At 32.2% G+C, this 17,484-nt stretch overlaps 1 protein-coding gene across 1 annotated transcript; it reads right to left on the reverse strand.

The window, feature by feature from the left end:
- Window positions 1-9,551: 9,551 nt before the first annotated feature.
- On the reverse strand, window positions 9,552-10,378 carry LOC127103023 (secreted RxLR effector protein 161-like). The gene is made up of 2 exons (XM_051040322.1): window positions 10,351-10,378; window positions 9,552-10,087 (listed from the first exon to the last, which is right to left on the reverse strand). The coding sequence occupies exons 1-2, from the start codon at window positions 10,376-10,378 to the stop codon at window positions 9,552-9,554; spliced, it is 564 nt and encodes a 187-aa protein (XP_050896279.1).
- Window positions 10,379-17,484: the final 7,106 nt, after the last annotated feature.

Consider the following 17,484-nt stretch of genomic DNA (forward strand, 5'->3'; position numbering starts at 1 on the left):
GTTGCATGCAGATTGTTCCCAAAGACCCTTTCGAGTCTGCTCCTCTCACTTTGGCACACAGAGATATGGATGCCATGCATGATGATTACCTTAATCATCTGGTATCGGGTGCGACATGTGGTACCATAACTCCTAATGACTGAAGTCTTACACACTGCTGCATCTAATGGTTTTTCAGGGTGTCACATCCTTATATGGTACCATATGATCCAGGAGATTCATGTAGGCCAACTCATTAAGAGATACTAGAGGAAGATCAGGCTAGGGCAGACCATGTTGTTGATGTGTTGCCTAGATGTCACTATATCAAGGAGATTGGGCAGACATGTATATAAGACTATTTTTAGATGGCTTTGAGGTGAGGGATGTTCTAGATGCTATCATGGAGGAGGCACTAGTGATATTTCAGTAGAGGAGGCAACATAGAAACAGGGGAGCCTGAGTCAAGCATTACTCATTAGTGTATAATATTTGTATTAGAAGCACTATTATCGTTTTCAATTTGTTTTAACTTCATTATGTATTCTAGATTTATTCATTTATATATATATATATATATATATATATATATATATATATATATATATATATATATATATATATATATATATATATATATATATATGATTTTCATATTATTTAATAAGTGCATGATTTAATTAATATAAAATTGAATATGATAGTATAATTATAACGCATCGTCAATTACATCAGTGTATCTCTAAAACAATGGCAGAAATTATTGTCCGGTATAAATATGGAGATGTATCTCCAAATCAATTTACGTCAAAATGAGTGTGTTTCACTTAGGAATGCACGAGGTGTGTATAAGGTGAATCTGGAGATGCATCTCCAGACTAAATTTTGGCAAAACTATGGGGTGAAACTCTCTTAGGACGTGGTTTGGTGAGAAAAGGGTGTGTGCGGACATGCACTTTTGGAATCTGAGTGGCATTTTTGGATTTCCTTAGGATGCTTTTCCACCCCTTAGGGTGTTTTTCCACCATTTTTGGAATTTATTTTTTGGGGATGACTTCTCCCACCCTAAGTGGTGGAGAAGCACTATAAGGAAATCTGAAAAGGCTCATACGAATTCAAAATTGCATTTTTGAATGCACCCAATTTCACACTAAATACATGTGTAAATGAGTCACACCTCTTTTTTTTTCTTTCTTGAAAATAATCAGGAGATGCACTTATGTATTTTCCATATAAAAACCCCATTCATTCCTAACTGAGACACACTTCTTTTGTCATAAATTGATCCAAAGATGCATCTCCATAGTAGATTACAGATATAAACTTCCATATTTACCCTAGACAGTAAATTTTGACTTTTTAAAAAATACACTGATGTAATAAACCATGTATTTAAATTATACTATCATAATAATTTTTTATAACTAAAACCATACACTTAATGCATAAGATGAAAATTCCATATATTAATGAATTAATCCATAGTACAATCAAAATAACAAAGTAACAAACGATAATAATATCCATAATCACTAATACAAATGCTACACTATTGCACATGTCAGACCCCCTGCTCCTTTATTGCCTCATGTACTATAATGTCATCTATGCCTCATAAGAATGACATCTACAGTGTACCTCCCAAGAGAGATTTCCATAAAGACTCCTATGTCTAGACATGCTCTCACAAAATTCATAATACAATGACATACATGTAACACATTAACAACATGACCTTACCTAGCATGTTCCGTTTCTAATATCTCCTAATGAGCTGGCCTAGGTGGATCTTGTGGAACCATGTTTTTCAGGTCACATTAAAGAAGTAATCAAATGAGCTATTGATAATGTGCTTTTGATGATGACAACTAAAAGGAGATTTTTGATGCGACTTGTATGGCACGTTGAATAACAACCTTTCAACCTATGAGGATTTGAATATGCAAAGCAGTTGAAGATGCAAGCAGACAAATTAGGGCTTGGTGATCATTGCAAACATACATTGATGATGACATTTAACTTGAAGAAATCTCAAGCTTCATCTTTAAAATGATTCAAGCAAGTGTCTATATGTTTGGTTTGCTTGACAAGACTTGAAGCTTCAAAGTATAAAATTGAGGAAGTGTAAAAGCTTGCCCTGTCACATCTGAGTGAACTGTGTGTTATATAAACACAAGAATTTTTTTTGTAAAGTTATACGTCTAAATCACACACACACACACACACAAATAATAATTTAAGCCTATATTTCTTAATAAAATATCCCTAAAAGTGTTTTGGAGTTATGCTAGTTGATTCATGAACTTTTAGAAAGTTGTGGACATAATTTTGTATTGTCCAATCGATTGGCACTCATACCAAATCGATTGGGTTAGTGAGAAAGTGTCTTTAAATAAGTAGGACAACGTCTTAATGAAACGCAACATATATGCATCCATTCTTTCCTTTTTAAACATTTGTAATCATTTATTTTTGGGCTCCTAATCGATTGGAGCAAGAAGCCAATTGATTAACTCATCAATTTTGGCCCATGGATCTTTCCTTTTTGTGCCAAGCTCTATCCTATAATTAGAGGCCTTCCCGTTCACATTTTCACATTTAGAAATATGAGCCTTCTATCCCACTCCCCACCCTCTCTCTAAAATATTTTCAACTTTCTCTCACATAAATTTAGTCGTAGTACTCCGAGAAAGTTCTTTTGGTTAGTGAGGAATTGTTGTATTATAGAAAAGGCATTGTTGCCAATTCACTAAGGAGTATTTTTATCTTGGTAGAATAATTTATCCTTAATGGATTGTTTTTTGGGTTAAAATATAAACCCTTTAAAAGCTTTGGTTTGGGGATTTAGTATCTAAGTCGCCGGTTCGGTTCGTAAGCTTAACCTAGTTTAAAAGCTTATTTTGTTTAAGATCAACCCAATTCAAAATCTTAATTAGGTTCGTGAGTTAAGCTCGGTTCAAAAGCTCACATTGGCTCAAGAAACGCCTGATTTAAAATCTCATCTTGGTTCACGGCTAACCTGGTCAAAACTTCGGGTTGGTTTGTGAGTTCAACTCAATCAAAAGCTCACCTTAGTTCGAGATAAAACCATAGAAAATCCTGATTTAGCTAGGGGATTAACTGCTTCAAGTTCGTATTTGGAAGGAAGACTAATTTCTTCTCTCTGTTCTTAGTTTTTTAGTTGGAATTTAGCCTGGAACTTCATTTTTCCTTATATAAGAGGGGTTCGAGAGTTTAACCTACTAAAAGCTCTTAAGCGTTATTTGATACTTTCAAGATCAAATCTTGGGGACAAGATTAAGCTTATTAAATATTTTAAACTCTAAAAAATAGTAACACAAAACTACCGTTTTTCTGAAACTCACAATTCACTCCTTCTTGTGTGTGGAGTCCCATGTTCAACAAGTGGCATCAAAAGGAAAATTACTTCTAACACCTTCTTTAACAAGAGATATTTCCTAAACACACCTCCATAATTTAATGGTATTCGATTTGAATTATGAAAATCTAGATTTAGAACTTTTATTCAAAGTTTTGATTTGAAATGTGAGAAACCTTAATCAACAGTTCATGTATCCATACTCACCAAATAAATGGAGAAGTAGTGGATAAACCTGATTCCCTTTGGACCGTAGAAGATAAGAGAAAATTTGAAATTGATTTTAAAACTAAGAATTTTCTACTAATGTCCTTAGATGATAGTAAACTCATTTATGTTCATAAGTGAAAAATCGCCAGAAAATATGGGATACTCTTGAAATGATATATGGAGTTTCTCCAAGTATCGAACAAAAGGAAATTAACACACGAGGTGAAGAATATGAAGGTTTCATTCATAAATGTTTTTCAAAATTTAGAAATGTTAGAAGTTATATTAGAACATATGTTACTAACCAATATATAAGAGTTAAGAACTGGAAATTTAATCCAATCCTTAAACCAAGAGATGGAGTACCTATGAATTTAAGGAAACAAACCAAAGAAGGATGAAATCATAGAACATTTTAACGAACTAGTTCAATTAATTATAAACGAAGGCATAAGCTCGAGAACTTAAGAATCCTCATAAACTTCATCAAACTCCTATCAAACAACTCACATGGTCTCCTTTGAAAGAACATACTAAAGAGTTTAATGATCCTCGAAGGATTCAACATCAAATGAAGGAACTCCATCTGTGAGATATTGTGAAGAAGAAGCATCATCAAATGAAATATCTGAAAGAAGAGAAAAATAATCCCCCATAAATGAAGAAGAATCAACCTCAGGGAGAACCATTGAACAATCCTCTTCAAACGAATAAGAGGAAGTTTGCTTGAAAGTATCTTACAAGGAAGACGATTAAGAGGTAACATAGTCATCTTACAAGCAACTATTTAAAATAAGAGGTAAGCTAAATGAGGAAAACAATAAGATTAAAAAACGTAACTTAGACCTTAAGTAGTATCTAAAGTTTATTGAAGAAAGTAATAAAACACTTAAGTTAGAAATGGAAAATATTAAAAACTCAATAGAAACTTTAAATAGGAAGTAACAGATATGCCTGAAACTCTAAGTAAATTAATAAGAGGAAAGAAATACTTGACTTAATATTATCAAGTCAAAGCCCTTCCTTAAATAAAAATAAACTAGGATTTAAATCAGATAAAACACCTAGTAAAAGATTAAATAGGAAGAAAAAGAATCAAATTGTTTATAAATACTCACACTGCAATAGATTTGTCCACTTAGAGCCTTTTTGTTTTGATAAGTTGAAAAGTCTAAAGATAAAAATCCTAGACCTTCTAGAAGAACTAACACACTTGGACCTAAGAAAGTTTGGGTACCAAAGGTAAAACCCTAATATGTCTGGTAAGGATTCTTTGCAGCTCGAAGCCTTAGCGCATATTAAAATAAAGTTGTGCAAAGAAAAGAGTATACTCTCGAGTATATATTGGTTTTGAAGTATTTGATCTCGGAATAATCGTTGGTGATAAATATCAATGATGGTTATCAAAGCAAAGTTTTTCTCTTGAGAATGATCTCAACATCACTGATCTTCAGTGATCAGCTAACCTCACAGTAGGTCGAGTAGATACTTTTGTGATGGACATGTCTATCTCGATGTTTAACCAACTCTTGTATCTGATAATTCGCAAAGAAGGACACGCCATAATGGGTTGGTGTTCCCTTTAAAGAGGTAGGTTTTATCAAGGATTCTTGATATTTGAGGTGGTACATTACTTTGAAGTTGAAATGATCGGGAAGTTATGATTAGTCCTTCAAAATAGTGCTATTATTTTTCATCATTAGATTAAAATATTTTTGCTAGTAAAAATTAACAAGCTTTCTATTTGTTTATAGAGAAGAGGTGCAAATAAGCTGGACAGGGGTGCAGAAAGTTAAGCAAATCGAGCACAAGGCCCAAGGAGCACCAAGAAGACTGAAACACGTACGCCCAATCGATTGGCACATCATGACGCACATATTTTCAAATCCAATATGAGTGAAACATAATATCCAAGTCAATTTGATCCACGCATTGATTAAAATCGCTTAAGATCTTGGAAAATTTGATCACCCAATCGATTGGAGTCCTAAGCCAATAGATTGGGACAATACTTTTGGAATGATTTTGATCTAATATTAAATTTGCATAATCTCTGGTGGTTTCTTGCAGTATTTACATGTTCAAACATACCAGAAACCTCACTATAAATAGGTAATCATTCATCACTCCTTTGCATGGCATATTTTAACTTGTCTCTAGTTGTGTGTGAGATTATTCTCTCAAAATCATCATGGCTCCTAGAAGGATGAGCTTTTCCTCCATTCATCTCTAATTGTTTCACTTCTCAACAAAAAGAATAAATATTCCTATAATATTTCTCTAATAGAACATTTTTGAGAATTCACACCACAGATTCAAAAGATTTTAAAGAATGTGAATTCTTTAAAACTTTTGAAGAACTAAAGTTGTCCACCTTTCCTCTACATCCCCTCAAGAAATGTGTATCCATCATTTATTAAGACCTTTTTCTCAAATCTTTATTTCAAAAATGGAATAGTTTAATTTGCAGTAAAAAGGAATATGATATCTTTGTCATTGGAAGAGTTTGCAAACATCCCGAATCTTTCCCATGAAAATGTTGTCCTCAAACCAAGAGATAAAGGCTACATCTTTAACCACAAGATTGTTGTGTCATCACTATTGAAAAACCCATCATCTTTTATACCAAATTCATTCACTGCTGGATACATTCGCTCTGAATGACGTATGTCCCATTATATGACCGATTACATACTTTTTCCAAGAAAGAGTGACTTTGGTCTTATAACTCAATTTGATTTTGAAGCTGTATGGATAATAAAAAATAAGATCAAGGAAAACTGGGAAAATCAAGTAGTCCAATACATTAAGGGAAGTGAGAAAAAATGAGTGTGCCTAACATATGGTAATCTAATCACAAAAATCCTGGAACACACCAGATTCAACTTTGAAGAAGAAGAATTCGTAGAAGATGTAACAAAAATAAGAGAAGTAGTTTTAACAACAATGAGATATGAGATCATTGATGGAAAATTAATTGAAAAATCCTCTAATGAAAAGAAGAGAAAGACAGATAATTAATAAGCACTTGAAAATCCTAAAGACTTTGACTATATTATCCCTCAACTGAAAACCTACTAAAGGAACCAGGGAGTATGAAAAATGTGTGTACCTTAAGTCTTGAGCATGTGTGTGTGTATATATATATATATATCTATATATATATATATATATATATATATATATATATATATATAGGTCAGGATCAAATGACATCAAGGTGTCAAACTTAGTAACATGACACCTTCAATAACTCTTTACTGCATATTCGTATAATAAAATACACCGTTGGATTGAAAAATATCATCATGTAGATCATGTATATAAAATTTAATATCAATATGAAATCATTTGACATGTCAACGAAATACATAAAAACTGACGTCTTATAAAACTTTATGAAAATAACATATCAAATAATTTTTTATTGATGAGAAATTTTATAGGCGTGATCTATATGATAATAAATTTCAGTTCAACAATGAATTTTGTTATACAGACATAGGGTGAAGAGTTATCAGATGTGTCATGTTATTAAGTTTGACACATTAGTGTCATTTGATCATGACCATCCATATATATATATATATATATATATATATATATATATATATATATATATATATATATATATATATATATATATATATATATATATATATATATATATATATATATATATATATATATATATGTATGAACTTTCAGAAAAATAACTTAACTTTCTTTTTTAGGTATTTGACCTGTCCAGAACAAATTTTTTGTTCTAATATCCACAAAGGTTTTAAAATGATATTCTGACATTCATGAATGACAATTTTTGAGATTCTTGTGTTCCAATGTAAATCAATTCATATATACATGCTCAACATACTATGACATATATTTTATGCGGAATCAAAATAGTTATACAAGCATGTATAAAATTATAGGATCGATAAATTGATTATAGAATATCTGGATCCATTGAGAAAATTCCCTTTGACGGTAATCCAAAAACCCAGAAGTTGATGGTTTTTGTGGTTCTTCCTCAACCGGTAGTCCTTATGCCTCGAATTCTCTTCAGATGGGGAAAAGAGATAATTTGCTTGTGTATGGTATATTGGAGACCATAGTCTATATATAGTGTGATGACCAATTAGGGTTCCCATTATTCCTAAATGGGTCATCCTGACATTCACTCATATTTGAGCCCATACCCAATTAATTAATTAAATAATTTCTAAATGAAATTTAATCAACCTTTTAACTCTATTTGATCACTTAATTATTTAAGGCACTTAATTGATAAAGTTACTAATATATACATATATATATATATATATATATATATATATATATATATATATATATATATATATATATATATATATATATATATATATATATATATATATATATATATATATATATATATATATATATATATATATATATATATATATATATATATATATATATATATATATAATAAGGATATTAAAATAATATATATAAAAATATTCCAACAATTTCTCACTTGGACGATACATTTTAATAATTATATCACAGTTCTTTAGGCACGCATACGAATGCTATTTATCCTTAGATTTCAACTTTACAATCTGGTTCACCTCATATATCAATCATGAGACCATCACGATTGTCGTCACTAACATATAACGTGACAGAACCCTGACGACCACCACACCAACATATTTGATGACATAGATCGATATGGATGAGTGACATGGAAATTTCATGCAATGTGATATCTAAATCATGCATATTTCCAACTGGTCCTACTGGAGTCTTTAGTGAGATCAAACTGAAATTCCTTAGGTGCAATTCAAAATTGTTGGGGGAGTTTTTCAATAGGGAGCATTGAGTGTTATGAGACCTCTTTTCTAGAGCAACACCTTTGTGAGAGACACACCACATACTCACCAAAAACCTTAAGGTGATAGGTGAGTGAATTCTTTCATTTATAAATGCTCAAGTCTCCATGTTTCCAACCAATGTGGGACTATTACACACACTACTCACACTTGATACATTCTCAACACTCCCCTTCAAGTGTAAGTCTACAATGCTCCTCCTCAAGTGAAAGCTCTTCTTACTTCCACAAACTCTTGTACTGCATAAAACATTTCTTATTCAACAGGAAAGCTCTTCTTACTTCCACAAACTCTTGTACTGCACGAAATATTTCTTATTCAACACACTGGCGCCGTTGACACTCTTTAACAGAGCGTTTCTTATTCACCACACTGGCGCCGTTAACTTTCGATACAAGTAAGTTGGTCCCTTTCTCGAACCAAAGGCTCATGATCCCATTTGTTATGGGAGTTTTTCACTAGGGAGCATTGAATATTGTGGGACTTCTTTTCTAGAACAACACCTTTGTGAGAGACACACCACATATTCACCCAAAACCTTAAGTTGATAGGTGGTGGGTTCTCTCACTTATAAATGCTCAAGTCTCCATGTTTCCAACCAATGTGGGACTATTGCACACACTACTCACACTTGATGCATTCTCAACAAAAATTACAATATTTGCACATAACAAAAAAACTTGATATTGTTATAATAATAGTACCTCATAAGTTTTTATTTTCGCAGAAAATTAAACATAACATAAAGTTTGTACCAAAACAAACCCAAAACATAAAACATAAAAAAAAGGAAAAAAAAACTCCCACTAATCAAAGGCAATCTCAAAACCAAGATCCATGTGATCAACATGCCCATGAAAAGCCTTAGGTTTCAAACCTTTGGTTAGTGGGTCAACTAGCATTATGTCTGTCCCTATATGTTCTATCAAAATTTGCTTCTCCTGAACTCTTTCTTTCATAACAAGATACTTGATATGATTAAATTTTGATTTTGTAGAACTCATATTGTTGTTGGAGTAGAGCACAACTGAACTATTGTCACAATAAACCTTCAAGGGTCTTTCATTTCTCCTAACAATGTGTAGGCTTGTGACAAAGTTCCGCAGCTAGATTGCATGATTTGATGCCTCAAAGCAAGCCTCAAGATCTATTGTCATGGTGGAGGGAGCCACTAAAGTCTGTTTGGAAGACTTCCAGGAGACGGTTCTTCCAACTAAGAGAAAGATGTAACCAAATGTGGAATGTATGCTATCCAGGCATCCTGAAAAATCTGAGCCAGAATACCCAATAATCTCCAAGTTATCTGACTTTCGATAAGTGAGCACAAAGTTCTTTGTTCTCTTCAGGTAGCGCATTACATGCTTTACTGCTATCCAGTGTTGCATACCAGGGTTGCTTAGATATCTGCCAAGAACTCCTACAACGAATGCTAAGTCGGAACGAGTGCAAACTTGAGCATACATAAGACTTCCCACAACTGAAGCATATGGAACCTTATGCATCCATTCCTTTTCAAGATCCATAGTGAGGCACTGTTTGATACAAAACTTATCTCCTTTAGCAACGAGTGTGTCTCCTGGTTTACTATCTTTCATGGAGAATCTATCCAAAACTGTATCAATATAGCTTCTTTGTGACAATCCTAAAATATGTCAAGAACAATATCTAAGTATTTGAATTCCTAAGAAAAATGAGGCGTCCCTAAGATCTCTCATCTCATATTTATTTGTGAAAAATCTCTTGGTTTCGTGCAATGAGCATATATTGTTATTTGCCAAAAGCATATAATCGACATATAGTACCAAGAGAACAAATTTACTGCCACTGAACTTTTGGTATACACAATTATCAACTGGATTAGCCTCAAAATCAAATAAGGATATTACTTGATGAAATTTGTAATACCGTTGACGAGAAGCCTGTTTAAGGCCATATATGGATTTTTTGAGTTTGCAAACCATAGACTTTAGGTCTCATGACACAAAGTTTTCTGGTTGCACCATATATATTGTCTCTTCAATGTTTCCATTTAGAAACGCGGTCTTTACATCCATCTAATGCAACTCTAAATCAAAATGAGATACCAATACCATCATGATCCTAAGAGAGTCTTTCGAAGAAACTGGAGAAAAAGTCTATTTATAATCAATTCCTTCCTTTTGAGTAAAGCCTTTTGCGACAAGACGAGCTTTATATCTCTCAATGTTACCCTTTGAATCCCTTTTTTGTTTTAAATATCCATTTGTAACCAATGGGTTTCTTTCCTCCAGGTAACTTAACGAAACCTAAACATCATTGTCAACCATCGACTTCATCTCATCCTTCATAGCATAAACCAACTTAAGAGAGTTTGGACTCCACAGAGCTTGACTAAAGTTGATAGGATCGTCCTCAGTCAAACCAATGTCATCCTCACGTTCCTGAAGAAATACAACATAATCATCTAAAATTGCACTCTTTCTCTCTCTAGTGGATCTTCTTAATGATGGCTCTTGAGGTTGTTGAGTTTGAACTATAGGTGGTTCTTGGGGAAGAAACTCGGTATTATCTTGTTCTTGAGGGATGTTAGGAATAACATCATTATTTATTTTAGGATCTATTTCTGGAACAAAGATAGGTACAAAGACTCGATCATTGTTAGAAATAATTTCTTCATCAAAGGCAACACTTCTTATGCTTCCTTCCCCTCGAAACTCTACATCATTAAGGAATCTTGCATTTTCCGTTTCAAAAATTGTTCTAGTGATGGGATTGTAAAACTTGTACCCATAAGAGCGTTCAACGTATTCAATAATCAACAACTAATTGTCTTTCCATCCAACTGAACTTCATGAGGCCTATAAGGCATCGCTTCAGCTGGACATCCCCAAATGTGTATGTGTTTAATGCTAGGCTTTTTCCCACTCCAAAGCTCACAAGGGGTTTTAGCTACTACTTTACTAGGTACTCTATTAAGGATATAAATTGAGGTCTTTAATGTTTCTCCCCAAAATGATTCTGGAAGTGAAGAATGACTAATCATACTCCCTACCATGTCCTTAAGAGTCTGGTTTCGTCGTTCTGCAACTCCATTCATGTTGGGTTTTCCCGACATTTTTTATTACGGAACAATTACACACTCATTAAGGAAAAGCGCAAAGGGCCCTGGACGTTATTCCCCTGATCCCTCATATCGATCATAGTATTGACCACCACAGTAGGATTTGATAGCTTTTATTTTCTTTCCAAGTTGAAGTTCGACTTCATCTTTGAATGACTTGAACACATCCAAATATTGATATTTCTCATGAATCAAATGCAAGTATCCATATCTCAAGTAATCATCTATGAACATAATAAAATATTATTGTCTATTCCAAGAACTCGTAGGGAAAAGACTACATATATCGATATGAATTAGTTCTAAAACATCCTTAGCTCTTTCATAATGGAAATTCCTCTTGTTTGTTTGCTTACCCTTGATACATTGAATGCAGACTTGAAAGTCCAACAAATCAAGGAATCTTAGAATACCGTCCGGCACAAGCCTCTGAATTCTTTGTTTAGATATATGTCCTAATCGTTTATGCCATAAAGTTGCAGAATTCTCATTTAATTTTTGTTTTGTACCATGTGACTCTATTTGCATTATTTTGTTATAAGGATATTTAATATCAAGCATATAAAGATCATCATTCAAAGAACCATAACTAGCAACATTTGAATCATATGAGAGGCTAAATTTATTATTTCCATATGAACAAGTATAACCTGATTTGTCCAAAATAGAAATAGAAATCAAATTTTGTCTAATAGACGGTGCAACAAAAGTCTCAATCAAATCCAAATGAAAACTAGTCTTTAATAATAATCTAAAAGTCCCTATAGTCTCTACTGCAACTTTATTGTCATCGCCCACATAGATGAATCTTTCAACATCATTTGGTGGACGGCTCCACAAGCAACCCTGCATGGACATACTAATGTGAGTAGTAGCACCAGAATCTACCCACCAAGTATCCTTCGGCACAAAAACTAAATTAATTTCAGAACAAACAAAAGTGAGAAAATTACCCTTCTTTTCACGCCATGCGGCATACTTGAAACACTCCTTCTTCATGTGTTCAGTCTTTTTGTAAAAGAAGCAAGCGTTCTCCTTAGGTTGTTCCTTTGCCTTCTTATTTAGAGAAAAAATTCTCTCATGTTTCTTCCTTTTATTCTAAGAACTGGTAGTCAATTGAGCACTTTCAGTCTTATCTCTCTTTAGTCTCCCTTCCTCTTGCACACAGTGATATATGAGCTCATTGAGAGACCATTTGTCCTTATGAGTATTGTAACTCACTTTGAATTTCCAAAAGTGTGTCGGGAGAGAGATTAAAACCAAAGGCACAATCAAATCCTCAGGAAGTTCTAACTTCAATGCCTTGAGTTTTGATGCAAGATTAGACATCTCCATGATGTACTCCCTTATTTCTCTTTGCCTTTATAGACCATTGAAATGAATTTGGACAAGGTACTACTTGTCTCAGCCTTATTATTTTTAGCAAAGAGTTACTCCACAATTTCAAGGAACTTCTTGGCGCTCTCAGTCTCAGCAATCGAGTCCCTAATCATTTTAGGTATGGATCTTTTTATTCATGATGCACATTCGGTTAGATCGGTCCCATTTTTCTATTTTAGTTTCATTTGGATTCTCAGCAGTGGCGATGAGACGCTCATCCCTCAAAGATAAGTCTAAATCCATGCATCCAAGAATGATCTCCACAAATTCTTTCCAAGACTTAAAGTTCATTCCACTCCGCATAGGGATATAGTTAATCTGAGCAATAAAATTTGGAGCGATAGTAGTGGCAACTGGATCCATTGAAAAGAACAACAAACACATAATAACATTAGTAGGCATGTTAAATAACCATATAGACATGCACAATATCCTTTATATGAAAATTTAATAAGACCTAAATAAGATACCAAAAAACACCATCAAATCCCAATCTTTGATTGCAAGAATTAACTGTAAGCGGTACTCTCATGTAATGATCAAACATTATTAATAAGTCATGTCAGATAATGGATGTCTTTGACATCAATCATTAGCCACATGGATAAACTTGATAATTACGACATATTTAGCATCACAGATATGCAAATTTCCGGCCAAACCGTGTCTTCCTTTTGACCGACCATAACAGTTCGCATAAAAAATTACACACTACATTTTTTGTAATTCTAATTGAATCAAATTTAAATAACAGATGTTACTTTTGCAACTTGTTGTTTCAACTAATCCAATCAAAGTTACTAGACAATTATAATTTAATAAACTAAATGGGAAGGTCTTTAAAACTCACATAAACATTCCCCACAAATATAATGTCAAAATTGTATGTTTACTTGATTGCTTAATCTTGTGTTAATATCATGTACATACCAATATAATAAATTAGTTGTACTCGAAGGGTGTTAAAAAAATTCAAATTAAATTAACAATAATGCAAAAAAAATTATATATATATTTTATACAAGAATACATAATTGTTATGTATTGTTGCCGCTACGCTACTACATAACAAGGTCAACACAATTTGTTTTCGAATTATTATATGTAAAATAAAACAAAACAAAAAAACTGCAATCACATAAATTCTTTCACGTATTGAATTTGTTTCGGCAATGACCGCAACATTAAAATTGTTTCAGCAATGATAATAAAGATATCAATTGAAATGGAAATAAAATATTATAGTAGTACTGTTATAAAGTTGAATTTGTTCTCCACATCAAAGTTGAATCCACGTAATAAAAAAACATAATCATGTTATATTATTCAAATTACTCTCTGACTGTCATGGTGCTGTAACGCTAAAACCAAAGTATACAATATTGAAATCCTATTAAACTAAATTCATGCCACTATATTATTATCGAAAAATCAAAAACATATAATTCACTAAGGCAATTTTAATTCTACTAATTTTAATTCCGGCTCCGATACCAATTGTTAGAATTTAAATCAATTCATATATACATGCTCAACATACTATGACATATTTTATGCGGAATCAAAATAGTTATACAAACATGTATAAAATTATAAGATTGATAAATTGATTATATAATATCTAGATCCATTGAGACAATTCCTTTTGACGGTAATCCTAAAATGCAAAAGTTGATGGCTTTTGTGTTTCTTCCTCAACCGGTAGTGCTTATGCCTCGTATTCTATTCGGAAAAGAAATACTTTGCTTGTGTACGGTAAATATTTGAGACCATAACCTATATATAGTGTGATGACCAATTATGTTTCTCATTATTCTTAAATGGGTCATTCTAACATTCATTCATATTTGAGCTCATACCCAATTATTTAATTAATTAAATAATTTTTAAATGAAATCTAATCAACCTTTTAACTCTATTTAATCACTTAATTATTTAAAACATTAATTAATAAAATAACTAATATAATTAAAAAATATATATCTATAAAATATTAAAATAATATATATAAAAATATTCCAACACCTCAATCATTTTGAAATACTTCACTTCCAAGCATTAATATAATAATTATGATTATAACTCTAATCAGTATCAACCAGAATACCAAAACCCTTCATTCCAATCACCTATCCCTCCCCCTTTGATCATCAACCCAACCCAAACCAACCCAACCATTATCAACAACTATTTTGACCATATCTTTTACCATCACTTTTGACAATTACCGACCATTATTCCGATCATCACTCAAATAACGGTCTACAAATAATCATTATTATTAATATTATTATTTTGAAAATTTTAACCATTAAATAAATATTATATTTTTATGTTTATTTTTATATTTGATTTTGATTTATAAAAAATTAAATTAAAACTGATTTTAATCATTAAATGTTTTAACACATAAAATTGAAAATCACTCACATGTGCTTAAAATAACAAGTATTTTGTTTGTTGACAAAATACATTATAAGTTGAAGATAATCCGTAACATAAAGTTGAACATAACAGAATCTTTGAGAATTTATAATTTTTCCTTCAAATTCGGTTGACTTGTTTTCCATAACCTCTCACCATTGAATTTTCAACGATACAATTTTTTAGAAACTACTTTTTATTGATCTTATCCTCCCTCAAAATTTGGGTAACACGTAGATAAACTACTTTTTTATACTTACATGCATTGATTTCAGCTATATGAATAAAAGATGAAATTGAGTATCATATTGTAAACCGTTGAGAAAAATAAGGAAGATTTTTTTAGTGGACTTGCAATCCTTGAACAGCTAAAACTAGTTCAAACCTCACATATTAACTATAAATTGAAAGTTCACTCCAAAGACTTGTAAATCTTGATTTTCTCTTATTAATATACCATATTACATGTCTCCTCTACTTTCTTGTGTGATTGTTTTGTCGCCACTAACCATATTTCTGATTTTATTAGCTATTAAAGCGATTATTATCATAGTAGGAGATTCGAATGTGACGCCCATGGAACAATACAGAAGGAATGAGTCTGAATTTATAAGAAATCAAAGTGTTAGGGCTAGCATGAATCATGATAGACGACATGCAAGAGTTGATATCTCTTTTGATACAAGAGCGGAGATTGCTAGACGTGCAATAAGAGTGTTGCCTCCTTTTAAAACTTTTAAAGGAGATGAAATTACATATTGTCCAATTTGCAAAGAAGAATTTAAAAGAGGAGAGTTGATTCAACCTTTTAGTTTGTGTGGTCATGAATTTCATTCCTCATGTCTCAATTCTTGGTTACTTGGGGGGAAAACAACTTGTCCTATTTGTCGTCAAAATTTATCAACCGTTGTCCATAAGAAACAGAGAAATTAAGATGATAAATTTTGTGTTTTTTTTAATCTCAATAAAACGTGTTTAGGTAAACATATGTCAATGTTAGATTTGTTGTCAATATTTGCAACTTTTGATGGATTAATGTTATAGAAATTAAGATGATTTATTGTGTTTTTATTTTACTTTATTTTATGTTTTTAAAGTAAATATCATTTGCATTACAGACATCAAGAGATATATGACATAGGACATACATTATCCATAGTCTAGAAGCATCTTTAATAGTAAAAAAATACATAGACATCACAGACTAAAAAAACATAACCAAACCATAAACAACTACATCTCATTCATTCATCCACCCACTCTCTTAAGAACACCATTAGTGGCAATATAGAAATGAAATCCATAATCTTTTTTTCAAATCCAATTAAAGATGATTTCTTTAACATGTATTTATACATTTCGATTAATTTTGGTTTGAAGATTGTCCAATTTTATCGAATGTTCAAAAATTAATTGACGACTAGAGATAGTGATGCTCCAAGACAAAAAAAAACTTTTTTTGAGACTTTTTACACCAAGAGTGCACACTTAGATCCCAAAAGACAAAAGCACAAAATAGACAACACAAAACAGAAATAGATAGATTTGATAGAAGAATAAACTGCAACCTATAAAAAATAAATGGTGGCTTTGGTGTGGTGAAACATTGCCAACATTAAAGGCGTATAAACTGCAACCTATAGAAAATAAATGGTGGCTTTGGTATGGTGAAACATTGCCAACATTAAAGGCGTGGGAGAAGATATAAGGAAGAGAGGTACACATACCATTGTTAAATTTCAGATGCTATGAACAACCTTAACAAACTTTATATCTCTTAGTGGTGGTGGTGGCTCTAGTGGCGGCTGCATCAGCAGAGAAAGAGAGATACGGGTTGGCAGTGGTTCACGGTGGAGAGATAAGGTATATGATGAGTGAGTTAGTTCTAATAGAAGCATGAGAGTGAGGTTGAATGAACGAGGTACTACCCTTCATACAAGAGGATATGATCACCATATAAGTGGTAGATGAAAGCCACCATAAAGGTGGGAGACAATCATCATCAAACCCTAAAGGTTTGAGAGGGGAGATTTTCTAGAAAGAAGAGAGATCTTCTCTCTCTAAAAGGTTACCTTTTAGGCCAGTGTAAGAAAATTCTTCCTGACTTTTTTATGTTTATATTAGCCAAATTTATG

The sequence above is a fragment of the Lathyrus oleraceus genome, chromosome 7 (genome assembly GCF_024323335.1).
Source record: "Lathyrus oleraceus cultivar Zhongwan6 chromosome 7, CAAS_Psat_ZW6_1.0, whole genome shotgun sequence".
Lineage (NCBI taxonomy): Eukaryota > Viridiplantae > Streptophyta > Magnoliopsida > Fabales > Fabaceae > Lathyrus > Lathyrus oleraceus.

What these genes read in the sequence shown, in the direction of transcription:
- LOC127103023 (XM_051040322.1), bottom strand. Translation starts at nt 10,378, where the DNA reads ATGGCCTTAAACAGGCTTCTCGTCAACG. An exon ending in AAACAGGCTTCTCGTCAACG is followed by an intron (nt 10,088 to 10,350) that starts GTATTACAAATT and finishes GACATATTTTAG; the next exon opens with GATTGTCACAAAGAAGCTAT.